A 23,836-nucleotide genomic window follows, 5' to 3' on the forward strand; every position below is an offset into this window, starting at 1 on the left:
ATGAAGCTTAGAGAATTTGAATTATCTACCAGAGGTCACAAAGCAGGTGATGCGTTCAACTCCAAACCCAGATTCTTACGTGTGTCCCCACCGACCAGTCACAATAGTCCTCTAAGTATTTGAAGACAATCTTTGTTTCTACCAAGACAGTGAATCCCAAGATTTTTCACCACCCCTGCTTTCCTCTGTGCTGATCAAGGTTCCAAGATTTTGAAAGAGTTTAATTGCCTGGCTGAATTTATCTAGAAATAATATTTCCCCGCTTCTTGAAAGACATTTAGAGCTGTCAACAGGGCTTTCGCTCAGCATGAAATAATCAGATTTATCACAGAATCCACAGTAATCCCGGCGTAAGCGGTTGACATTTTACCAAGTCACAGCGTCTCTGAAACACTGAAAATAGCTCTAAGTTCCCCCATAATTCAGGTCTTACCTCCTAGAGATTTTTTTTTTTTTTTTTTTTTTTTTTTTTTGCGGTACGCGGGCCTCTCACTGTTGTGGCCTCTCCCGTTGCGGAGCACAGGCTCCGGACGCGCAGGCTCAGCGGCCATGGCTCAGGGGCCCAGCTGCTCCGCGGCATGTGAGATCCTCCCGGACCGGGGCACGAACCCGTGTCCCCTGCATCGGCAGGCGGACTCTCAACCACTGCGCCACCAGGGAAGCCACCTCCTAGAGATTTTTTTAAGGAAGACACTTAATACAATCAACGTCATGTTTAAGAGGGAGATTCTATTCTGAGGATATAAAAAGAAACCAGTGTTAACGCCCTCTGCCATTGTCCCATTTCTCCCAGCTCATTCCCTGTAAACCCAGCAGGGAGGAAGGGAGACGTGGGGGAGGGCTGGCAGGACAGCAGAGATGGGATTGAGGAGATGTCTTTATTTCAGTAGGTCCCAAAGCAAATAAAGGAAGGGAAGTCTGGCATCCCCGGCAAGCTTCCAGTTGCTTGACAATGCTGCCACCCTCTGGCGTAAATTGGAAATGCGTGAGATAATATCGTCAGTCACCGTCTTTCATTAGATGAACCACAAAGATGTCATCTTATATACCAATAAAGTTTCAAAAAACAAAATTACGCTCCAAGGGCTTCCTGGGATCTATTTAAACTATAATTCGGTATATTCCCTTTTTAAGCTCCTACCATCTAGTGCCTGGACAATTAGAGGATCTTCTTCAGTGCTCTCCCTACCCTTCTGACCCATTCCCCCACCAGCAGCCAGTCGCCACTGACTTTAAACTGGGAGACAAATTTTGCTTGGGACAAATCTGTTCCTCTGGCGCATGAGGGATCCGCAACTGGCAGCCTGCAAGCCTAGGTTCAGCAGCTCAGGCTGTGTGTGTGCGTGTCCAGAGCAGTGTTTGAAACGGCTTTATCGGGGGCACCCCCTATCTCCTCAGTCCCCTGCCAACCTCTCCCACATGCCCGGTACAGACATGCACATCCCTTCACGGGTTTATTTACCCACATGGCCCCTGAAGTCAGGAAAGCTCACTTCCCTGAAGACAGGACATTCACGTCCACCTGGACCCCCAAAATGTGACCTTATTTGGGAAACAGAATCATTGCGGATGTAAGGAGTTAAGCTAAGAAGAGGCCATCCTGGATAAGAGTAGGCCCTAAATCCAATACGACTGGTATCCTTATAAGAAGAGACACAAAGACACACAAGGAAGAAGGCTGTGTGAAGATGGAGTCAGAGACCAGCGTGATGCGGCCACAAGCTGAGGAATTTCAAAGGTTGTCAGTGACCACCGGAAGCTAGAAGAGGTGAGGAAGGATTCTCCTCTACAGCATTCGGAGGGAACACATCCCTACGGACTCCTTGGAATGTATTTGGGGAGCAAGAGAGATGGTCAACAGAATATAAAAAGTTTGACTTTAACAGAAGGAAGTTCCCAAAGATTTGTAAGAGCTGAAGCAAGAATGAGAGTTTAGCTAAACGTGAAGACGATAATCACAGAACAGGAGCACCTTAGAAATAACTAGAAATCATCTAGTTGAAAAAAACTCATTTCACAAAAAGGAAGGAAAAATCACAAAATAACTCACCTGTACCCCTCATCTCTCCTGTATTTTCAACCTCTCCCTCTTCACTGATAGTTCCCATCAGTGTTTAATCTCGCTCAAATGAAGAAAAAGTTCCCACCCAACGCTTCAACCCCCTCGAGTTACTTACAGTCTTATAATGATCTTTTCTCCACCAACAGGAAGGGAACTTTAGAAACATCTACACCTGCCACTATTTCTCAGTCCACGGCGACGAGATTTCAGGGCCATCACTCCACACAAACAGATCTTGCTAACCTCCCCAAACGACATCCATGTAGCTAAATCTGATGTGTATGTTTAATTCACTTTTTTACATTTCTCAGCAGCATTCAAATCTTTCGGCCACTTTCTCCTTCTTGAAAAAGACTCCTTCCGCAACATGGGTAATTCCTCCCTGGTGTTTCCTCCTAGCTTTAGCCATCTGCATTCGTTCTCTGTTGTTGTTTAACAAATTACCACCAGTTTAGCAGCTGGTGGTAATTTGTTAACAATTTGTTAGCAACATTTATTTATTACCTCACAGTCCTTAGATCAGGATTCCAGACAAGCTTGCCTGGGCTCTTTGCCGAGGGTCTCACAAGGTCAATGTCAAGGTCCTGGAGGCTCTGGGAAGAATTTGCTTCCAAGCTCATTCAGGCAGAATCCAGTTCCTTGAGGCTGTAGGACTGAGGTCCCCATTTCCTTGCCGACTGTCTGCTGGGGCCTCATTCTCCACTCCTTATGGTTGCCCATAGTCCTTCTCATGTGGCCCCTCCATCTTGAAGATTAGCAACAGCTTGTGGGATGCATCTCATGCTTCGAATTCCTTTGAATTGTTCTGCCATCGGCTGAAGGAAATTCTCCGCCTTTAAGGATGTATTTGATTAGGTTAGACCCGTCAGGATAGCATCGTGCTTTAAGACCAGCCGTGCCATATAACATAACATAGTCCCATGAGTGAAGTCACAGTCACAGGATCTGGGGACCAAGGCGTGGAATCTCGGGGACCGCTGCGAAAAGTGCTGCCCACCATACCGCCTCATTTTTAGTTTCCTTTCCTGGTTCAACCTTCTCCAACCACCCTTAAATGTTGGGGAACCTCAGAAATGGTCTCAGGTACACTTCTTCCATATACTGCCTCTAGATCTAGATCAACCTCATCTATCCTCGTGCCTTCAATTACCATTTATAGAGCAATCTCTCCCAAATGCACATCATCAACCCAACTTCTCAACTCCAAGGCCATTACTTCAAGCTACCTATTTGACACTTTCACTGGGAGATCTCACAGCCTTTTCCAATTCAATATGTCCCCAAACTAATAAAAGATCCTCCTCTCCCAAGCCTGTCAGCCACTGCTTCTCAAAGCACAGCACTACCAGAACCCAGGAGCACGAGCCAGAAACTTAAACCCAGCTGGGTCAGACCCCTTACCCAGTCTTGTTCTACATCACTCTAAATATGCATCCCATCATCAAATTGTTAAAGATTTGGTTAGAAATCTATCCAAAGGATATAATATGAACGACAAATAAGAATTTGAAAAGATGCTTCACATCATAAGCCATCAGCAAAATGCAAATCAAAATGACAATGAAATACCAATTCATACCCACCAGGACGGCTATACTCAAAAACAACAAAACAGCTACAACAAGTCCTCAACAAATGTTTGTCTCATGGAAGTAGGACTCAGTTTTCTGAGTCATCTCAGTTTTCATGGTCATCTCCAAGTTGGGAAATCAGTCTTATGGTTTTCCACCCAGGAAACCCCAGGTTCGCTCTTCATAAACACTCACCTTGCCAAAGGGGTTCCTATATTCTTCTTGGACAGAGAGTCACAAGTAATACGAGTCATCATCTCTTTCCTCATCCTCAGTTTACTTTTGAGATAGTTGGAGGGTCCTGCCATCCTACCACCACCTCCCTCTCATTTAACTTCTTCCTGCCCCCATCCTGGTCCATCCCTCCACCTCCTAGGACCCCTGCCATTCCACAGAAACTAGGGCCAGGCCCCGGGGCAGCGGTGGCAAAGGCAGGGGCCATCTGCCCTGCTCTCCAGACGTACGTGTGCCATTAGGACCCCATCCCTCATCCCAGCAAACACACACCTCTTCGGAGGATGGGACCTCTCATGGTGCCTAGAAGCAAAATTCAATTCCCCACCCAAGAGTTAGTCAGAGGTCAGAGGCTGTGCTGAGGGCGCCAAGAGAAGGTAGTATTATTAAAGGTCATGAGGGATGATGAAGTGCTTTTAATCAAGGGAGGAGAAAAACGGATCCTCATTTTCAACAATAGCGTGTTTTTGCCAGTGTTGGAAAGTATGAACACAAGGAACTTAGATGAAAGGTTCACTTCACAGAAGTGCCTGCAAGTCGCATGTTGACCACTAGCGGGCGAGCGTGGCTTGCTTGATATTAACAAAATTTAGGCCTATGGGTGAAGAGACGGAACATTACTATGCTGTCCAGGGCAGTAAACATTGGACCTACATGAACTAATTTAATCCTCATAGCAAACCAAAAAGGGAAATAATGTGCATAACAGATCAGTCACTTGCCAGAGCACTTGCCGTGTAACTGGTAGCAATGTGAACCCCTCATTGGGTTTCAGCTCTTGGGGAAATATAATTAGAATCTCCCAATCCAGAAAATCTGTCCACGAAGGGAATAGAGAAAGAAATCAACGTTATCATTGAATAAGCATTAAAACAGAATGTGGTGCATGTCATAAGCAATCCACTAAAAGACTGCAAAAACAGAAAGAACTCTCACCCTTTCATATATAGCCCCGCAGATACAACCAATTACATAGACTTATTTTCAAGATAAATAATAACTAGTCCTCCGGTAAGAAGCCTTGACAGAACCACCTATCACATGTAGTTTATCCTGACTTTACCTGGTAATCGACGTGACCACCTGTTAGCTAATTGGTTTTATCCAGAAGAAAAACAAACTTTTAACTTTTACAAGAGGAAGTCGATTTTGTACCCTGGGGCACGTGCCCGCTGAATTTAGGTTCTGCCCTTCCGCAGAAACCGGGAGGGGTGATACTAGGTGCTTACATTGCAAAGAATAGGTCTCAGGTCCTTGAGAAAGACTTTCCTGGGTCCTAAAGTTGAGTTTTCAAAAGGATTTATATACATTTCCAAGAGAGGAGAAAGTGCTTACACTTTTACCCAAGTTTTCTAAAATAAAGGTTCTAAGGAAAAGGAGGGGAAGGAAATCTCTTCCCTGATTTTCAACTGGGAGAAATAAGCCTAATTTTTTTTGTTTTGTTTGTTTTGGTTTTTTTTGCGGTACGCGGGCCTCTCACTGTTGTGGCCTCTCCCTTTGCAGAGCACAGGCTCCGGACTCGCCGGCTCAGCGGCCATGGATCACGGGCCCAGCCGCTCCGCGGCATGCGGGATCTTCCCGGACCGGGGCACGAACCCGCGTCCCCTGCATTGACAGGCGGACTCCCAACCACTGCGCCACCAGGGAAGCCCTAAGCCTCATATTTTTAATTTCTATTTGTTCTTACACAGCCTTCCCATCTGTATACCGGAAATGAGACCATCTCTCCAGAATTGATGTGAAGATTAGAGAAAAATGTCTGACAACGTGATGGACACAAGCTTATCCTCATCCTCTCCAGGTCACCTGGATGCTTCCCCATGACCTGACGACACGATCGGGTCTCTGGCAGCTTGTCAACCCCTCCCCCAAGTGTCCTCCTCCTCCAGTGATCGCCTCCTCCCACCCGCTTGCCCCTCATAGAAACTTCGTTAAGAATCTCCTACACCCTGTGTCCTCACCCCCTCCCTGGCACCCACTGGAGTCTGTCCTCCGGCGAATTTACCCCACGTACATTACCAAGGAACACACACTTGATTATTTTCTCCTTGGAGCTCTCTTGTCCCGGGATAGGACGACACCATGATCTATGGGGTCTCCATTTACGGGACCGTTTCCATTCTGCCTCCTTCATGGGCTCTTGTCCCCTGACAAACACTTAATCTTTGGTGTTAGGCAAGACTCAGGGCTCTGAACATTTCTCATATGAAACTGGAAATCACCCTGGGTGAGGGCGGGATTGGGAGAAGACAGGTGAGGGAGGAGTTTCGAGGAGAGTAAGACGAAGGGCAATAGGAAGACTTAGGAGGCTAAGATTCCATGATCCAGCGCTCAGCCCCGGGCCCAGTCTCCTGGAAGAGAAGAGGGACTGTCATATGCTTGCTTTTCTAGGATTTTGCGTTGGAAATTGAGTCAGGGACCTATTGGTGGAAGGAAAACACAGTGAGCAGAGTCACGTTGATCTGCTCTCTGGAGTTCGTCTGACAAACTCTGCTTGACATCAGGACGTCTGAAGATTGAAAGGGACCCTACTCAATTGGAATCTTTTCTCTACAAGACAAAACAATACACAGTCTGGTAAGTTCTAACTGGGGAATCAGGGGATGAATAAGAAGAGAGGATACTATTGCCAGAGACAGAAATGTTCAGGATAGATTTGTCAAATGAATAGAAGTGTTTTTGTTTGAGGTGTTTTTTTGTCCTAATCTGACCCCCAAAGAAAGTACTACTTCTTCCTAAAGTTCTCATTAATAAAGGAGAATTCCTGGTAACAACATGCAAGCGTGTAAGGCTCAGGGATGTATCTTTGATACATCTTTATCCAGATCCAGGCTTAGAGAATCTTTTTTTGTTCTTGTTACTCTCTGTTGTCCATTGATCCCTTGCAGGGCCCACGCGAGACAGAATTGAAAGTCACATCAGGGATTTTACTTGATCTGTTGAAAATTCTGTCTTTATTCAACACTCAGTGAATGTTCGAAAACTGAATTCTGTATAACTGGGAAATCGAATTCCTCTTTGCCCAGAAGAGAGCAATTCCAATGAATTACTCTCATTCAGTGTGGTCTGTAAAATGCACTTCACATTTTTGTCTACCCAGCTATTCACTATTTATTCATGTCTGCATCCTTACTACGCTGGTTTCGATTACTACCTCCACACAGATAACTCAAACACTTGGATCTCCAGGGCATTTCTTAGCTCTGAGCTCCAATCTATACGACTGCCTGGAGTTCATTTCTTTTTTGTTTTTTTTATAAATCTTTTTAATTTTTTTCAGATTTATTGAGATATAAATGACAAATAAAAATTGTATATATTTAAGGTTTACAACTTGACATTTCGATATACGTATATACATTGTGAAATGATCACCGTAATCCAGCTAATAAACATATCCATCACCTCACACACTACCTTTTGTGTGTGTGTGGTCAGAACACTTAAGATACGTCCTCAGCATATTTCAAGTATACGATACAATATTGTTAACTATAGTCACTATTCTGTACATTAGATCTCCAGGATTTTTTCATCTAGTACAACTGAAACTTTGAACCCTTTGACCAATGTCACTCCATTTCCCCCCAGGCCCTGGTCACCATCATACTCTCTGCTTCTTCTATGAGTTTAGCTATTTGAGATTCACATACATATAAGATCTTGCAGGACTTCCCTGGTGGCGCAGTGGTTGAGAGTCCGCCTGCCGATGCAGGGGACACGGGTTCGTGCCCCGGTCCGGGAGGATCCCACATGCCGCGGAGCGGCTGGGCCCGTGTGCCATGGCCGCTGGGCCTGCGCGTCCGGAGCCTGTGCTCCGCAACGGGAGAGGCCACAACAGTGAGAGGCCCGCGTACCGCAAAAAAAAAAAATAATAAGATCTTGCAGTATTTGTCTTTCTGTGTCTGATTTACAACCTAAAGTCACCTCCTATAATGTCCATCCCTTCGGGAAGAATATCAAGGATCTGTACGAGGTTGCCCACTCTCTTCCCCGCCTCCCAACGGAACTTTGCACTCCCCTTCCATCCTCCCCTAGCAACATGCCCTCCCTGTTTGAGCCTATTAGCAAGAATTTGGTCAAAGAGCTTGGAGACAAAGACCTGAGGCCTGTCAAATACCTGTTGAGCACCAACAAATTCCGTCAGCTGGCGCTATGATAGAAGAAGAAGGGGACGCACGCACAGTTCTGGGGACAGCCTACTGTTCCAGTAGAATACACCTCACGGATATCCTGGAGCCAAGTTCTTCAGTCCCAGGTAGTGTCAACCAGGGACGAAGGAGGCAAGGAGTGAAAAACAAGGGTGCTCAGATAGATTCTTGGTGCGACAGCCAAGAACCCCTAAGACACCCGCACAGGTAGATATCAAACCAGCCTTGCCTAAAGGCACAGGGCAAGGAGCTACGATTATTTGAGAATCTACTAACATCTGGACCCAGGCACTTTTTTAGCATATTGAATACTTACAGCAGCCTCTGAAGTTAGGAATAATATCTCCATTTGCATAAGAATAAATTGAAACTTACAAAATAATTTGTTCACAGTTAACACACCTGGGAACTGGTAGAACTGGAATCCAAATCAGGTCTGTCTGGCTCCAAATCCCAAACATTTTCTGCTCAGTGAGCTGCATCCTGGGGCTGACGCTGTGCCTGGAAAGATGCTGCTGTGTCTCTCCTGGACCACTGTTCAAGTGATGCCATCATTTCTTAGGGCTAGGACGTTATCCCTTGATGAGGTGCTTATTTAACATGTAGGTTCCAGGTTTCTCTTTAGAGAATCTGATTCAGAAGAAACAGAGTGAGGTCAGGGATTCTGAGTTTTTAACCATCATCCCAGGTGATTCTGATGCAAGGGGTCCCCAGGCCACACTGAGGAAAGCTGCCCCACCTGATCCGGAGGAAGAAGCTGGGGATGGGCTCGGGGGGGAGGGGGGGACTACAGGTGCAGGGATGTGAAAGGATCCAGCAGGAATAACCTGGCCTCTCCTGACCTGGCTTCTTCCCCATCCAGACATTCTTTTCATCTCAGATGATGATAAGTGGAAAACCTTTCCAGAGGTGAGTTCCTGAGCTGGGCAGGTTCTCTGCCTACACCTCGGGCCCCCCTCAACTCTGACCCCCTCTGGATGCTAATAAGAGCCATGCAAGGGGCTCAGCCAGCAGACCCAGAGGGAAGCTAACCTCCTCCACAGCCCGCCAATTGCTTCTGTCTTTTACAAGCCATAGACTCTTGGGGCCACAGAGGAAGGCACCTTTCTCCTCTGAATACCGGGGTGTGTGTGTGTGTGCGTGCGTGTGTGCACGTGTGTGTGTCTGGGGGGAGCGGAGGTTAAATAACTCTTGGTGAGTGAGTCCTTCTGTTTATCTTTCCAGAAGAGCGTCAGCTGCAATCGGCGATGGGCGAGTGGCTGATTTTACAGCCAGGAAAGTGGGATCTGATCCCTCCCTGAGGCCTCCTGTCACAACCAGAATGCCACGTGATTGCCTCTGCTGTCCTTACCCAAGTCGCTGGGTCTGGCCCCCTGGGAGGGAAGGGGTAGATAGAAAGGGGACGGGGGTCAGGGAAGTAGGGGGCAGAGGGTCAGAGAAACCGAGTGGCTTCAGAGACTAACTCTTGGGTAAGGATTTAATTTCTCTTCTAGGCACCATCCTCCCAATGGGTGAGTGTGTGTTTCCTGGGATGGGGGATGGGTCCTAATGGCACACATACGTCTGGAGAGCAGGGCAGATGGCCCCTGCCTTTGCCACCGCTGCCCCGGGGCCTGGCCCTAGTTTCTGTGGAATGGGAGGGGTTCCACACGGCCAGGGAGGGGGAGGGACAGACGGGGATGGGGGCAGGAAGAGGTTAAGCAAAGGGAGAAGGCGTTAAGAGGGCAGGACTCTCCAAAATGTCTCAAAAGTAAAGTTGGGGGATGAGAAAGGGAGATGATCACTTGTGACTCTCTTTCCAGGAAGAATACGGGAACCCACTGGCCAAGGTCAGTGTTTATTAAGAGGGAAGCTGGGACTTCCTGGGGGGGAAACTGCAAAGCCAACTACCCAAAAGGTGGCTTGCATGCAACCCACAAAACTGAGCTCTACTTCCAAATCGCCGCTTTGTTCAGCCCCATTCGTTCATTCATTCATTCGTGCATGCACGCGACAAACACTTATTGAGGACTTATTAGGCCACAGGCACTGTTCTGAGCAGTGGGGATACGGCCGTGGGCCAAACAGAAATGGCTGCCTCCCTGGACCTCCGCCTCTCAGCAGATCAGCTGGAGGCCACCTGAAGTCTCCTAGGAGAAGCAGAGAACCCCCAACTCCACTCCTTGCTTAATTTTGTGTGGTCATAGACGATACAGGCAGAATTACATAAGGAGGGTAGTTCATGTGTGCCAGGTACTCCCCCAAGCATTTTACATACATGAACTCATTTAATCCTCATAACCTCCCACTAAACAGATGTGGAAACTGAGCCCAGAGCACCTAAGATTCTCATCTCTAGAGCCCAATGCTAGAATCCACGTTATTCTAGACGTGTCCCAGAAAAGAGCACTTGGTCATCTTCTTCCACTTCCCACGACCTCTTTCCAGAATCTCCTTCTCTCCTCCCTGCCTTCTACCCCACCCCGGGTCCCTTCACAGCACGAGGATTGCCCATCTTTTTAGCCTGTTATGATAGCTCCAGCCCCAGAGCTCAAACATGCCGTCTGCAGAGATGCTTTTGGTTGGTAGATAAACGACATGGAGGTGCCTGGCTCATCTCACCACGGATGTTCTAATCAGAGAACTGTCCCCGCTTTCTGGTTGATGTTGATGCCTGAGGACAGGTTTCAAGCACCTACAAAAGGAGGTTTGCAGGGAAATGGAGGCAATGGCCCAGCTCCCAAAGGACACTCAGGATGCTATTCTCCACAATATCCTGGCCAGGCTCAAGGACCGAGAGGCTCTGCAGGACCTCATGGACTTGGCGGTGGGGGGGGGGGCCATTCTACCTAAGGCTGGTCCAAGTTGTGAAGGGGCAGGTTTAGGAGATAGACTGCCAAGATACATGGGGAAGGAGGGCTGCAGAAGGGGGTCCCAAACGCTGGTCCAGGCACAATGACCAGGTCCAGGGCATGCAGCCCACATGCTGAAGCTGCTTGGAATCTGGGGGGAGGTGAAGATCCCGCCCCCTCCCACCTTGGTTAATCACTTGTAGACTCAAAAGATACTGGCAAAACTGCAAAACAACATCACTATTGCTATTACTATTATCGTTGTTGTTGTATTACTAATAATACCAGTTTCCTGTAGTTGGATCGGGGCCCCTCGGATCATCTGGACAGCTTTGGTGGTACCTTCCTAAGTGAGATGCAAGAGGACTCAAGAAATCTATGGCTCAAGTTAAGACTGCACATCATTTCCCTCCTTAAAGCCATATTGGGTAAGAATGATTTGAGGGAAATATGGGAACGTCACAAATTTGGCCTCTAGACCCAAAAAGGACAGGGTTAGATGCCGCCCACCTCTCTAAAACCCGTCTAATACCATGGTCTTCATCTCACATCACGCCCCTCTCCAAGGTCAGGAGGGGTCAGTGAGATAAATTCACCATATGATACAGAACCAGCCCGGGATCTAGAAAGACCAGTCCAAGTTCACCCAGCCTATCACTGGGTGTGGATGATTCCAGACTCCAGCCTAGAACCCCACCCGCTGGACCATGTTATGTAGCATCCTGGAGACCATCCCAAGAGCAGAAGGAGGGAACTCGCCTTTCAAGTCGAGCGGGTTTTCTTCCTCTGCCTTCGGGTCCCCCCCTCATGGGGTCTCCTAGTTCACAGTAGGGAGGAAGAATCTGACTACTCATCACTCTCTCTCCCCAAATGTCCCCTCGTTCCCGGGGCTGAGTGACACCCAACACGAGCTACTGGCCTGGTCCATAGAGAAGAGGATCCTGCTCCAGCAGCGGGCGCTGGGAAGAAATCAATCCCCAGGGGCCAGCCTCCAGGGATGGGGGTGAGGGAGCCAGGGATAAGAATGATCCTGAGGAAGGAGAGGTGACGTAAGATTCTGCTGAGAGGGGAGAAAGGATCCCGTGTGGCCACCGGGAATTCTCTGGCTGCCTCTCCCTCTGGGGAGCAAGCCCGGTGGGTGTGAGTCTACCTCATGGGGGTCTCTGTCTCCATGGCAACCCCAGCAGAGGGCGCCCACAGTTCTAAAAGAGGAATACAAGTTCGGGGGGCTCAGGGGATCTGAAACACCTCTGCTTTTCTCACGCAGTTACCATTTGCAAATTGCTCTTTCTCTCTCCACATACATGTATACATGAGTACATATGTGTGCACAGACGTATGCACATACACACACACATTGCACACACGTACACATACACATGTAATTCCAGATACCACTATTCTGCAAGGTCAATGTTAGTATCACCATTTAGCAGCTGAAGAACCAAAGCGCAACAATTTCCAATGACATATCCGAGATCACACCGATCAAAGGACAGGACAGGACAGGACGAGACTCCTGGTCCCCTTGACTCCATGACTTTGCCTCTTCCATGACCCGGTGAGGCCCCTGGCTCTCGGGACAGAAGGTTTTGTCTCCTGATCTCAAAGGCTGACCTGCAACACCTGACCTCATTTCTTCCAGGTGAAGAGCATCCTGGAGCCCAACTTCAAGTACCCTTGGAACATCCCCTTCACCCTGGCCCCCAAGCTCCTCACCCCGCTGCAGGTAGAGGGGTTGGCTGTCACCTTCAGCCTGCTGGAGGAGTGCAGCCTGAGGGTGGCTCCCGACAGCCCCAAGGGGACCTGAGACCTGGAGGCCAAGAAGCCCTTGTTCACCCTGTACGGGTCCCTCTCAGTGCCGCAGCAGCTGGCCAAGGCCTGAGCCCTCCCCTGGGCTCTCAGTCCAGAGAGGCCTGGCCACACCCCCGTCTGTGCTGTGAGCACCCTTGGTGCTCAGGGAGCCTGGGGCCATGCTTCTCTGCCTCTCCAGTTTGGGTGCACAGGGACCAACAAAGACTCGAGGGAACATTCTGGGGTGACAGAGATACTCTGTATCTTGTAAAAGGTTTATGCATTTGTCAAAACTCGACAGATAGCATCTAAAGATGTGAGCACTTTACTGCGTGTTAATTTTACTTCAAAGCAATGTACACAAATATTGAACTCTCGTTAATATGCACTCTGAATTGTATTGGGTAAAGTGTACTGATGTCTGTAACTTACTTTGAAATGTATCAGAAAATAAGGTGAATTGATGGATGGATAAATATGGGATCAAGGAAATGTGGTGAAATATTTAAAACAGGAGTTCTTTTTTATTCTTGAAATGTTTTTGTATGTCTGGAATTGTTTCAAAATAAAACTTACCCCCACACACACACAATTATATCTGTGTGTCCATCAGTCATCCTGTGAGTGTTCCTGACTGTGCCTTCTGAGCTGTGGGTTAGGTTCTTCGTCATTTAAGGAAGATTCACTCAATATCATTAAACACGTTATACATTCTGTTTGTTGAATTCTCTGTTTCAGTCACCAAATGTCCTTTGGGTCCTCTAAATACATTGTATCTTGTCTAATTGCTCTAATCTCTCCTTTATCCCTTTGCATTCTCTGAGATCAGAGCATGTCTTTCCTTGATGTCTGTGATTTCAACCCTCAACTGCAATTATCGTTCTACTGCTTTTCTAATTTATTAGTTCAGAAATTGTCATTCTGATATTCAATTTGTTTCCTCAGCTTTGCAATCTCCCTTTTCACTTAATTCTGTTGTTTCATCTTCTCATCTTTGAGGTCTTGCTTTATTGAGATGATTTTGCTTTGATACAAAATAATTAAGATACTGTGTGCTTTTCTTTTTTTTAATTTTTTTGTTACTTTTGGCTGCATTGGGTCTTCACTGCTGTGCAGCGAGGGGGGCTACTCTTCGTTGGGGTGCACAGGCCTCTCACTGCCGTGGCTTCTCTTGTTGTGGAACAGGGGCTCTAGGTGTGCGAGCTTCAGTAGTTGTTGCTCGCGGGCTCTAGAGCTCAGGCTCGGTAGTTATGGCACACGGATTTAGTTGCTCCATGGCATGCGGGATCTTCCCGGACCAGGGCTCGAACCCGTATCCCCTGCATTGGCAGGCGGATCCCTAACCACTGCGCCACCAGGGAAGTCCTGGTGTGCTTTTCATTAACCTAACTTTTCTACCTGAATGGATTCTTTCACTGTCTTCTTTCCATATAGTGTTTGCACAGATGCTGTGTCACCCTTTTTTATTCATCTTGCTCGTTCCCAGCCTAAGTGGCTCTGTCCAAACCCTCTATCTGCACAAAGACGGCAGGGTAGTAAGTGTTTCTTTCTTCCCCACCACCAGAACTGAGACCTGTTTCTCTGCTGCTGCAAATTATTGTTTGGAGCATGTTCCTACTGGCTACGGTCATGGCATGAAAAAGGAGGGATTCCCCTGGGCTCTGAGGAGTCCTGGATGGCTGGCCTGGGCTCTGTCCTGTCGCGTATGGATTGGCTAAACGCCCCGGGCTTGGGTTCCCTCACCTCAGCAGAGACATTTGCCTCTCTCTCCGCACAGAACACCTCTGCGTCTTCAGAGAGGTCAGTGTGTGTGTGGGGAGGGGCTCAGGGGTCTTAGCTTCCTTGACAGAGTTCACCTGGCTTCCCTGGGGGAGAAGAGGTGAGTCAGCACCTGGGTGAGACACTCCATCGCTGAGACCCGGCTACAGGTGTGGCTATCATTTTTCATTAATACAGTTCTGCTTCCCCCAAACACTTGCTTGTGGTCAGTGTCGCCCCTCTTCCCAGAAGCCACGCCCAGACTTGCCCTCCTCCAATCCATTTTCTCCCCTCCCCACAATGGCTCAGCCAAGCAGACGAGGGGGAAAATATTTATTTTTAAAAACTCTCGGGACTTCCCTGGTGGTCCAGTGGTTAAGAATCCGCCTTCCAAAGCAGGGGATGAGGGTTCGATCCCTGGTCGGGGAACTAAGGTCCCACGTGCTGTGGAGCAACTAAGCCTGTGTGCCACAACTAGAGAGCCCACACGCCTCAACTACAGGGCCCATGCACTCTGGAGCCCACACACCACAACTAGAGAGAATCCCATGTGCCGCAACGAAAGATCCTGCATGCCTCAACAAAGATTCCGTGTGCCGCACAAGACCGGACGCAGCCAAAAATAAATAAATATTAAAAACAAAACAAAACTCTGGCATTGGGTTAAGAGCCTGTAAAGTGGTGCACAGCACTCCAGCCTCCTCCTGTTCCCCCAGAAGATCTTGTCTGACTCACGTTTTCTGTTCTCTCCTGTGTTGAAATGTCCTTGGAGTTTTTTGTTTGTTAATGATCGTGATAATTAACTCTGGGTGCTTAACATTTCCTCTTTTCTCTTTCCATCCAGCAAAAAGACAACAAAAGGATACATTCCAGAAGTCTCTCCTGTCACTAGTGGGGCACAGAAGTGGCCAGAGAGCCCTTTTGTTCACAGAAAGTTCCAGTTCACCCCCCAGACAGCCTGCACCGCTCTCCTCACCTCCTCTCCGAGCTGTGAGCTGTGAGCGTGGTCTGTCCCAATTGACTCCCTTCTCCCAGCGCTTCTGTAGCAGGCAGGAGACTAGAAGATTCTTCCTGGGGGGCACAAGAGAAAAACCTACTGGGACTTCCCTGGTGGTCCGGTGGTTAAGACTCCACGCTCCCAACGCAGGGGACCCCGGTTGGATCCCCGGTCAGGGAACTAGATCCCGCGTGCCGCAACTAAAGACGCTGCAACAAAGATCCTACACGTGGCAACGAAGATCCCGCGTGCCGCAACTAAGGCCCCGTGCAGCCGAATAAATAAATAAATATGAAAAAAAAAGAAAGAAAAAAGACCTACTGATATTTGTGCCTAACACAAGTACATGAAAATGAGCCAAAATATTTTGAGGACATTTCAGGACATGTGGACGAAGTGAAAATCCAGGGGGAGAAACAGGTTATTTACAAAAGATCTTATATGAGAATGACTTTGAAATACAACCACACAGCAAACTAGAGGCAACGGAGCAATGCCTTCCCAAATTTTGATGGAAAATGATTTCCAGTCTCAAAGTCTATATCATGTTTGAAGGTAGAATAAGGGCATTTTCAAACAAAGTTTTTTAAAACAATGACTGCCCATGTTCCCTCTTCCAGAAAGATGTAAGAGGATGTGATACACCAAAGTGAAGAGAAACATGAGAAAGACGCTGGCTACTGAGAAAGGAGATTTACTGTGGAAGAGAGACCGGGGGATTCCCAGGATGACACTCAGTGCCAGGCCAGAGGACAAAAAGCCCTGACCTGAACAGACAGGAAGGCTCCTGGAGAGATTTCTCCAGGAAGATGAAATTAATTTTTAAAAAAAATACCTTGAATCTGAACATAATAGGAAGAGATTTAATCATCTGGCAGAGTTTGGATTTAATTAGATATAAATTCACAGAAAATAGAAAAAAAAAGTAAAGAAAAAACGACAATGAGAAACTATCAAAATCCTACAGGAAAGGAAAAAGTTTACTAATAGCTGAGTAGCGTTTACAGAGTCACAATAATATTAAAGAACAAAGAAAATTATAACTCTATTGAGAGGATGAGGGATGGGACTTGTGTGTGGTGTGGAGGAAGAGGGGGCCCTAAATCCTCATCTTCCCTGGTGTAAACCCATGGATAATGCCTACAACTCAGCAAGCTTCTTATTTAATTGATGACAGATACAAAAGGCCACATCTTGTATTATCATAATACATTCTGTGGGCCCTGGACACCGTGCCCTAATGGAGGAGTCAGCCCCTCACTTCCCTCCCCGCCTGCCCCCTTGTATTCATTTATCTGAACTACCTAGAATAGGCAAATCCGTAAAGTCCATCAGTGGTTGGGGTGATAAAAATGTTCTGGGATTGACTGCAGTGGAGGTTCCACAATGCTGTGAATACACTAGAAAGCCACGGAAGTGTACATTTCCAGTGTGTGGATTGCGTGGTGTCAACACGGTCCTTTAAGAAAGAGAACAGAGGCAGCTACCAAGACAAGCAGCAAAAAGACTTCAAAGCGATGCCTCTGGCGAGAAGCCAGGAGGAGATGGGGCTGACGGGGAACGGGAGAGTCTGAGGTTTAAAAAAAAGAACTTGGGCACAATTTGATTCTTTAAACCACGTGAATGTATAACTTTGATTAAAGAAAGAAAAACAGAGCATAAATATTAGCGTACGTCTAAACGCCCTTGTTGAAAGCTGGAGAATCACCTCCATGGGTCAGGGTCAAGGTCAGGGTCAGGGTCAGAGGGAGGCGTGGGAGACCCCGCTCCCCAGGGGCCACGACCGCGGGCGGGGGCGGGGCTGGAAACCCCGTGGCCTGGGCAGGGGTCCTAGAGAGTTCCTGCGTGGGGCGCAGCCTGCGGTCCAAGACTGGCACGGCCGCCGCGCCACGGCTCGCGGGGACAGCCGGCCCGGAGCCTCAGGTAGGGACTGGGTGGGGCGGCGGGTGGGAGGCCGGACCCGGGTCCTGGGGGCGCGGCGGGGTTCAGCGCGAGGGCGCCCCACAGCGGCCCCGCGGGGGAGGTCAGCCCCGGCCCCCCCCCACCCCCCGCCGATTCCCCGAGCTTCCCTCCCTTCTCGGGACCCCTCTCCTTTGGAGAGCGTCTCTCTGTCTCTCCATGAGGCGTGTCCCAGGCTGTCCCCCCAGGGTCCTCTCCACGGCCCCACCCTGAATTCCTCACCTTCTCCTGGAGGGCCCGACGGCGACTCCTCCCCGCGCTCGTGCGACGTGCCTCCGGCGCCCCCTGCAGGCCTGATGCAGGAACGTCTGCGGGCCGCTCCTTTGCCTCCTGCTGCTTCCTGCACCCCGGCCACGTGGGCACCTTCCTCCGTAAAAACATTAAAATTACCATTTAAGACTGTACTGGCCCACTCCCAACCATACGTTAAATTTCTCTTTGGCCTTAAGTGTATTGGTATACAGATGACTATTCTAATATTAAGTATTATGACATTCTCTTAGAGCTAAAAGTTTTTCTTTCTTCTGATTTTAAATAAATTAAAACATTTTTGTGGGCCTTGGGCACCATGCCTAATGGAGAAGTCAGCCCCTCACTTCCCTCCACCCAACTTCCCCCCGGCAGGGGAAAAGTCTGTCCCCTCGGGCTGGAGCCCATGGTCACACCCTCTGGATATAAGCTCTTCAAGTCTTCCCTTTCCACTCGGCTGTGCTCTCGGCTGCCCAAGCTCTCGTCCTAAAACACACGCACTGGTGTGCAGTGCCATATTATCTCAAAATTTCTAAATGCCACGTGAGCCAAGTAACGTATGCCTTTTGCCCGACTGAGCGGGCAGAAAGCCCAGTGGTAGCCTCTGGACATCTTAAACCCTGTAGAAGACAGCTGTCTCAGAGCTCAGTTTCTCCCCTCTGCGACCACGCCCACCTGACCCTGAACTCTAGGCCGGAAGACAGGCCAGCTGCCCGCTGTACCCTCCCGCTGCCTGCAGCAGCACAGAGTCCAGGCTGCCCGCTTCGAAAGGCCCCTGAGCAGGGGAGCCCTGGAGAGCAGCCCCACCAGCTCTGCCTCTTCTCCTGCCCACACCCCACACCCCTGGCAGGAAACTGAGGACTCCGAGGCCCTCGTTCCTCAGGGAGCTGCAGAGCCGGAAGGAGAGGGAGAGCCCGTATGTGGTGACAAGGCCGTGGAGGCTGCGCAGGACGCCACGCTTCAGAGCCTCGGCCGAGGAGACGGAGCGGGGCAGCTGTCACTCCTCCGGCCCAGCCCTTTCCAGGTGCAGGGGGTGTCCCGGGGGTGCTGAAAGCCAGCAAGGGGCCCACCCCTCCACCCTGACTCCTGCCAAAGAGCTGCACCCTGGAGGTCGCCCCATCTAAACCAGGAGTGGAGTTCCTGGACACTTGAGTCGTGGTTCTCAACGCTGCATTTTAGAATCCCCTGGAGAGGCGTCGTGTTGTTTTTTGACTATTATTTTTTAAATACCAGACACACACACACACACGCACACGCACATGCACACGCAATCTGTTTTAACTGGTCCGGACTAGGACCCAGTTGCTGGTCTTCTTTTAACTCTCCCAGGTGAGTCTTAACCTGCTGCGGCCGGGGAGTAGTATCACAGTGCAGGGGGGTTTGCATCCGCTTTGGAACTGGGCGTGTCTGGCTGCGAATCCCAGCTCCACCCCTGGCTGGCTGGGTGGCCTTGGACAAGTCACTTGACCCTCTGAGTTTGACTTCTCTGGTCCATGAAGCTGGGCTGCAGAATCGGGGTGAGGATTAAGCAGCGATGTGAGAAAAGTGCCGGACGTGCTGAGGGCAAGGACAGTCAGTGTTCCTTCCACCTGTCTTCAAGACCTGGGCCTGCTCTTTGGCGGCTCTGTTCCTTGGTCATTCAGCGTCCATGGACTGCCAGTCCCCACTGGGACGGGGGGAGGCTGGGCCCCATGCCAGCACGCTAGGGCTCCGGGGCTCTCGTCTCCACACATCGAGTTGCTCTCTCAGCATCAGCTCCGGGCCCCAGCTCTCGCCATCCCTGGGCGTGCAGGTGAGTGCCAGTCGATAGCCCTTTTCCTGTGGGAACAGGGCGATAACAGGGCCACCACTGGCCCACGTCAGGAGCCCCGGCTTCCCAGCACCCTCCAACAGCCGCCCCTCTGTGCCTCGGTTTCCACCTGCCCAACGAGGGAGGACGACTTCGAGATCGCTTGGCGGCTGTCCAGCTGCAGGGCCCCAGGATTCCAGCTCAGCCTTTCCCAAAGCGAACACTCCAAACTCTGGACAATGTTTACTGAGGCAAAATAAAGCTCACTTCTTTATGGTGGGACCGTGTAGAGCTTTTACCGTGCTCGTGTGTACTGCTTTGACCCCAGAGTGCCTTGGGTTTTTTGGAAATACCTCATGTGCATCGTATTTGGCAGAATGCTGTTTGTGCTGTGCCTGAGTGTCCCCTGCCTTTGCATCTCCCTCTCCCTGCCAACCTCAGAAGGCCCTGGTCACCAAGAGGGACCCTCGCAGTCCCTCCCCCCGTGTCACCCCATCCCCTGCTCCTGTCTGCCCCCGCGACCCCTTCCTGCAGGCCCTAGCATCCTGTGTGGACAAGACGTCCTGTTCTCCCTGCCTCTCTCCCAGCTCCAGGGTCAGAGCGCCATGGCCAAAGAGAAGACGGTGGCCATCCCACGGAGCACAGTCTTGGCCTACTGGGCGCTGCAGCTGGTGATGGAGGACGATCGCTGGGGTACGTGGAGCCTGGAGCAGCAGAAACAGCTGGACGCGACTCTCCCTCTGGGAGGGCTGGGAGGGGGGCAGGGGCTGCGCCCAAGTGCCGGGCGCGAAGAGGGGGAGGGAGGCCGTTTCCCCGTTGGCCTGAGCAAGCAGCCAGCCAGGCAGATGCTGAAAGGATGTGCCTTTCACAGGGGCTGCCGAGACCAGCTCTCAGGGAGGGCTGACAACCCAGCCTGTGCCCTGCTTGTCCCGGGGGGCCGGGGATGGGGGGATGTGACTGGAGGAAGGGGCGTGTTATCTAATTAGCAGAGAATCACGTGGACCAGGGTTGGTCCTGCTCATCCGCGGCCCGGGGACTCTTCTCTTCTTCCTGCCTTGTGCTCCCACGCAGCTGTGCTGTACCTGCCTGAAGGAGAGCTCTGGAGAGACAGAGAGGAGGTGAGTGACCCCTACCAGAGCCCGAGAACCCAGCCAGAAATCACTCCTTCCCCGAAGAATGCCCTGACCCCATCGCTGGGGTCCCTTCCCTCCGCATGCGGTCACCCCGTGTCACTCGGGCAGGGAGGGCCGTGTGCTCTCTCCCCCGTGGGAAGGAGATGAGCTGGAAAGACCAGGACCAGGCTGTGGGGAGAAGGATGCTGAGTGTAGGAGGCGCAGGCTGGCTCCAGGCTCCAGCTCCAGTCTTGGTCTCCACACCCGCACAGCGGGGAGGCTGGGACTTTTCTTACCAGGTGAGGGGATCAGTGATGGTGTCTGGACAGCGTTCGGTACCTGGAAGGTTGGCTCTCAAGAGGCAGTTTGTACGGTTAACAAGACAGGAGTGGGAAGGCAGGGGCGCCCGACCACCCTGCCAGGCCCACCCACCTGTGCCGTGGTGCTTAGAGCCTGCGAAGCCCTGTCTTAGCCATCCCAGTGGGGCAGCTGGCCGGAGGTGGGGCTCAGCCTGGGGGGTCTCAGGAGCAGACACACAGCAGGCCCTTGGGCAGAGAAGTGGCCTTTCTTCGAGCTGAAGCGTCAGCCCTGGGCGGGGTGGGTGAGAAGGGGAGAGGCGAGGACAAGCCCTGTGGGTGGCACCTGCTATGTAGTAGGTGGTCAGAAGGAAGGGGGGAGGGGAGGGAAGGAGGGAGGAAGGGAGAGGTGAGCCCATAAAGATGTGCTCTGCCTGACACACGAGCTTCCCCGGGCCAGGTCTGTGACCCCAGGACCTCCTGGTCAGGTTCAGGACACCAGGGCCTGGCTGGCGCAGGGCAGGGAGCCCGGGGAAAGGCTCCAGCAGGTGCCAATGCCTCTCCCCACAGGCACGGCCTTTGGCTGGGCCCCAGGTGCGGAGCCTGACTTCCGGGGCCTGCAGAGGCAGGCTAGGGCCCAGTTGCAGAACCTGGCCACGCTGCCCCCAGAGCTGCGGGACCCACGGCTGGGCGCCCTCCAATAGCTGCTCCAGGACCCTTGGGCACCGCAGGAGCTCGAGGACACAGTAAGGGGCTCAACGGCCAGACCCGGGCTGGGGGCTGGCATCTAGGACAGAGAGGGGTGGGCTAGGGGGATGAGAGGCAGGGACAGGACATGCTATGGGTCTTGGTAGCACACAACCTCAGAAGGCCCCGGGGCGACTGGGTGCTGCCCCGTACCAGCTGTCGTATCAGAATCTCCCTGAGCGTCTGTTCCCTGAAGCCCAAGGAGGGACCTTGGTTCCGCATTGTTGGCAATGAACCCAGGCTCGTCCCAGCTTCACCGGCATCATGAAGGGCTGGGGACCCAGAGCATGGGGACGGGAGCTTGGGTGGTAGAGTACGTGGACAGAGGGGACCCACAGCTGCCTCTCCCTGCTCTTCCTCGCCGCTCTCCTGCAGCTGGAACAGGCCCTGGACGCTGGGGTGCTGGGACAGCTGGGTGGCCCTGCGGGCCTCATCCTAGGCATCCTCCAGGACCCCTCGGGCAGCCTGTCACCCTCGAAAGGCAGGGCCATCCTCTGCATCTTGGAGCACTAGTAGGTAAGAGGACTCCCGTGGGCTGGGGTCGGGAAGAAGAGAGAGCCTGGAGAAAGATGCTGCTCATGGCTGGAGCCTCACGCTGGGGATCAGGCTGGCCGGGTCCTCGTCCTGGTTCAGCCATGGGCAGCCCTGGGCAGGCCTCACCGTGTCCTGCTTAGTAACCACCTTGCAAAGCCACCAGGCCGGAAGACGAGCTAATACACACGAACACCTTTTGTAAGTGAAGCCCACCACCCACCCTTAATGGATTGTGTTTTAGGAAGACTGAGGGGGACGGGAGTAGTCTTACTGAAGACCACGCAGCACTTCCAAGGCCGGCACAGTTCCCACCTTCTGGAATCTTCTGGGGAAAGATGGCCCCAGAGATACCTGGTGGGGCTTCTCCCCAGCTCAGGGCTCCTGTATCCCAGCCCTTCCTGCCGGGGCTGCCAGGCCCACGAAGAGGGTCACAGGTGAGAGTCACAGACCCTTGGTGGCCCCCACCCCCCCACCCCGTCTCTCCACAGTGCTGAGTGACACCCAACACTGCCTGCTGGCCCAGTGCTTGGAGAGAGGGGTCCTGCCTCAGCGGTTGGAGCTGGTGAGAACCTGGGGAGGGGATGTGGGGAGGACATCTGGGGAAACAGACCTGCAGAGCATGCGCTGGGCTCTGACCTCTGTGTACCCAGACCTGAGCAGCCTCTGCTGGGCGGGCTACACCCAGGTTTATTCACAATGATGAAATACGCGGGTTTATTCACGGATGACGTTGGGCTCCTCCCTTGTGCCCGGCCCTCTGCTAGGGCCTGAGAACACGGGTGGAAGAGGCAGCCCTGTCCCTCACAGGCTGCTCAAGGGGATCCTCTAACAGGTGATTACAGACAGAGCCTGATTTAGCTTGTGTAGGTGGCGGTGGGAGCTCAGGGTGTTTCCCAGAGCGGGGGCCCCTCCATGCAGTTCGTGGATTAACAGATGAAGGATGGGGGGTGGCCGTCCAGGCAGAACAGCGTATGCAAAGGCTGGGAGGCACTGGGAGTGTTGGAAACCACTGACTGCAGCCAGCGCAGGAAAGAGCATTTGGGGGGCGCATTACTTAGAACCACAGTTCTGCTGGGAGCAAGGCCCCAGGGCCGAGGCTTCGTTGTTGGGAGGGCAGGGGAACAGAGGCCCCAGGCTCCCACCCTCAGCGGAGGGCGTGTTCCACTGCTCCCGGCCCTGGGAGACCTATCTGTTCACTCTGGGTGATTCCTTGCAGGTGGCGAGCATCTTAGAGCCAAACTTCAACCAGCTGGAGGAAACAACCTTCTCCCTCCCACCGGAAGTGCTCTCGTCCCTGCAGAGTGAGGATGTGGCCCTCACCCGGAGCCTGGTGGAGGGCTGTGAGCTGGAGGCGCAGGGCCCCGGCCGCCAACTCACCTGGGACCCCTGGCATGGTGCCACAGCTGTCCGCACTCTACGTGTCCCTCGCAGGGCTGCAGCTGCTGGCCGCCCCCGGCCCTGCAGCCCTCCAGGCTGATGCCTGAGAAGGGTGCCACATCCTCCCCCAGGGTTCCAGCCACCCTGCCTCCAGGAAGCTGTTGGCCAGGAGCCTCTGTGTGGGGCCGGGATGCAGCTGCCCCTCCGGCAGCCACAGGTGACTGTGGGGCTCCCCGGGACTGGCTCACACACCCTCTTCTCCCCTTCACAGGATGGCCCCCAGACTTTAGTTGCCTGTCCACATCTGGGGCGGGGGGCACCAGTTAGGCTAGGGTCCTACCCTGGAGCAGGATTCTTCCTGGGGTGTCAGCAGAG

General features: G+C 51.7%; 1 protein-coding gene across 1 annotated transcript; it reads left to right on the forward strand.

Moving 5' to 3' along the window:
- The first annotated feature begins 7,909 nt into the window (after positions 1–7,909).
- GSDMC (gasdermin C) lies at positions 7,910–12,734 on the forward strand. The gene is given in 6 exon segments (XM_060035280.1): positions 7,910–8,087; positions 8,090–8,125; positions 10,682–10,821; positions 11,148–11,275; positions 11,736–11,810; positions 12,494–12,734. Coding segments are annotated over 6 exon segments (798 nt in total).
- Positions 12,735–23,836: the final 11,102 nt, after the last annotated feature.

This window comes from Delphinus delphis, chromosome 17, assembly GCF_949987515.2.
Source record: "Delphinus delphis chromosome 17, mDelDel1.2, whole genome shotgun sequence".
Lineage (NCBI taxonomy): Eukaryota > Metazoa > Chordata > Mammalia > Artiodactyla > Delphinidae > Delphinus > Delphinus delphis.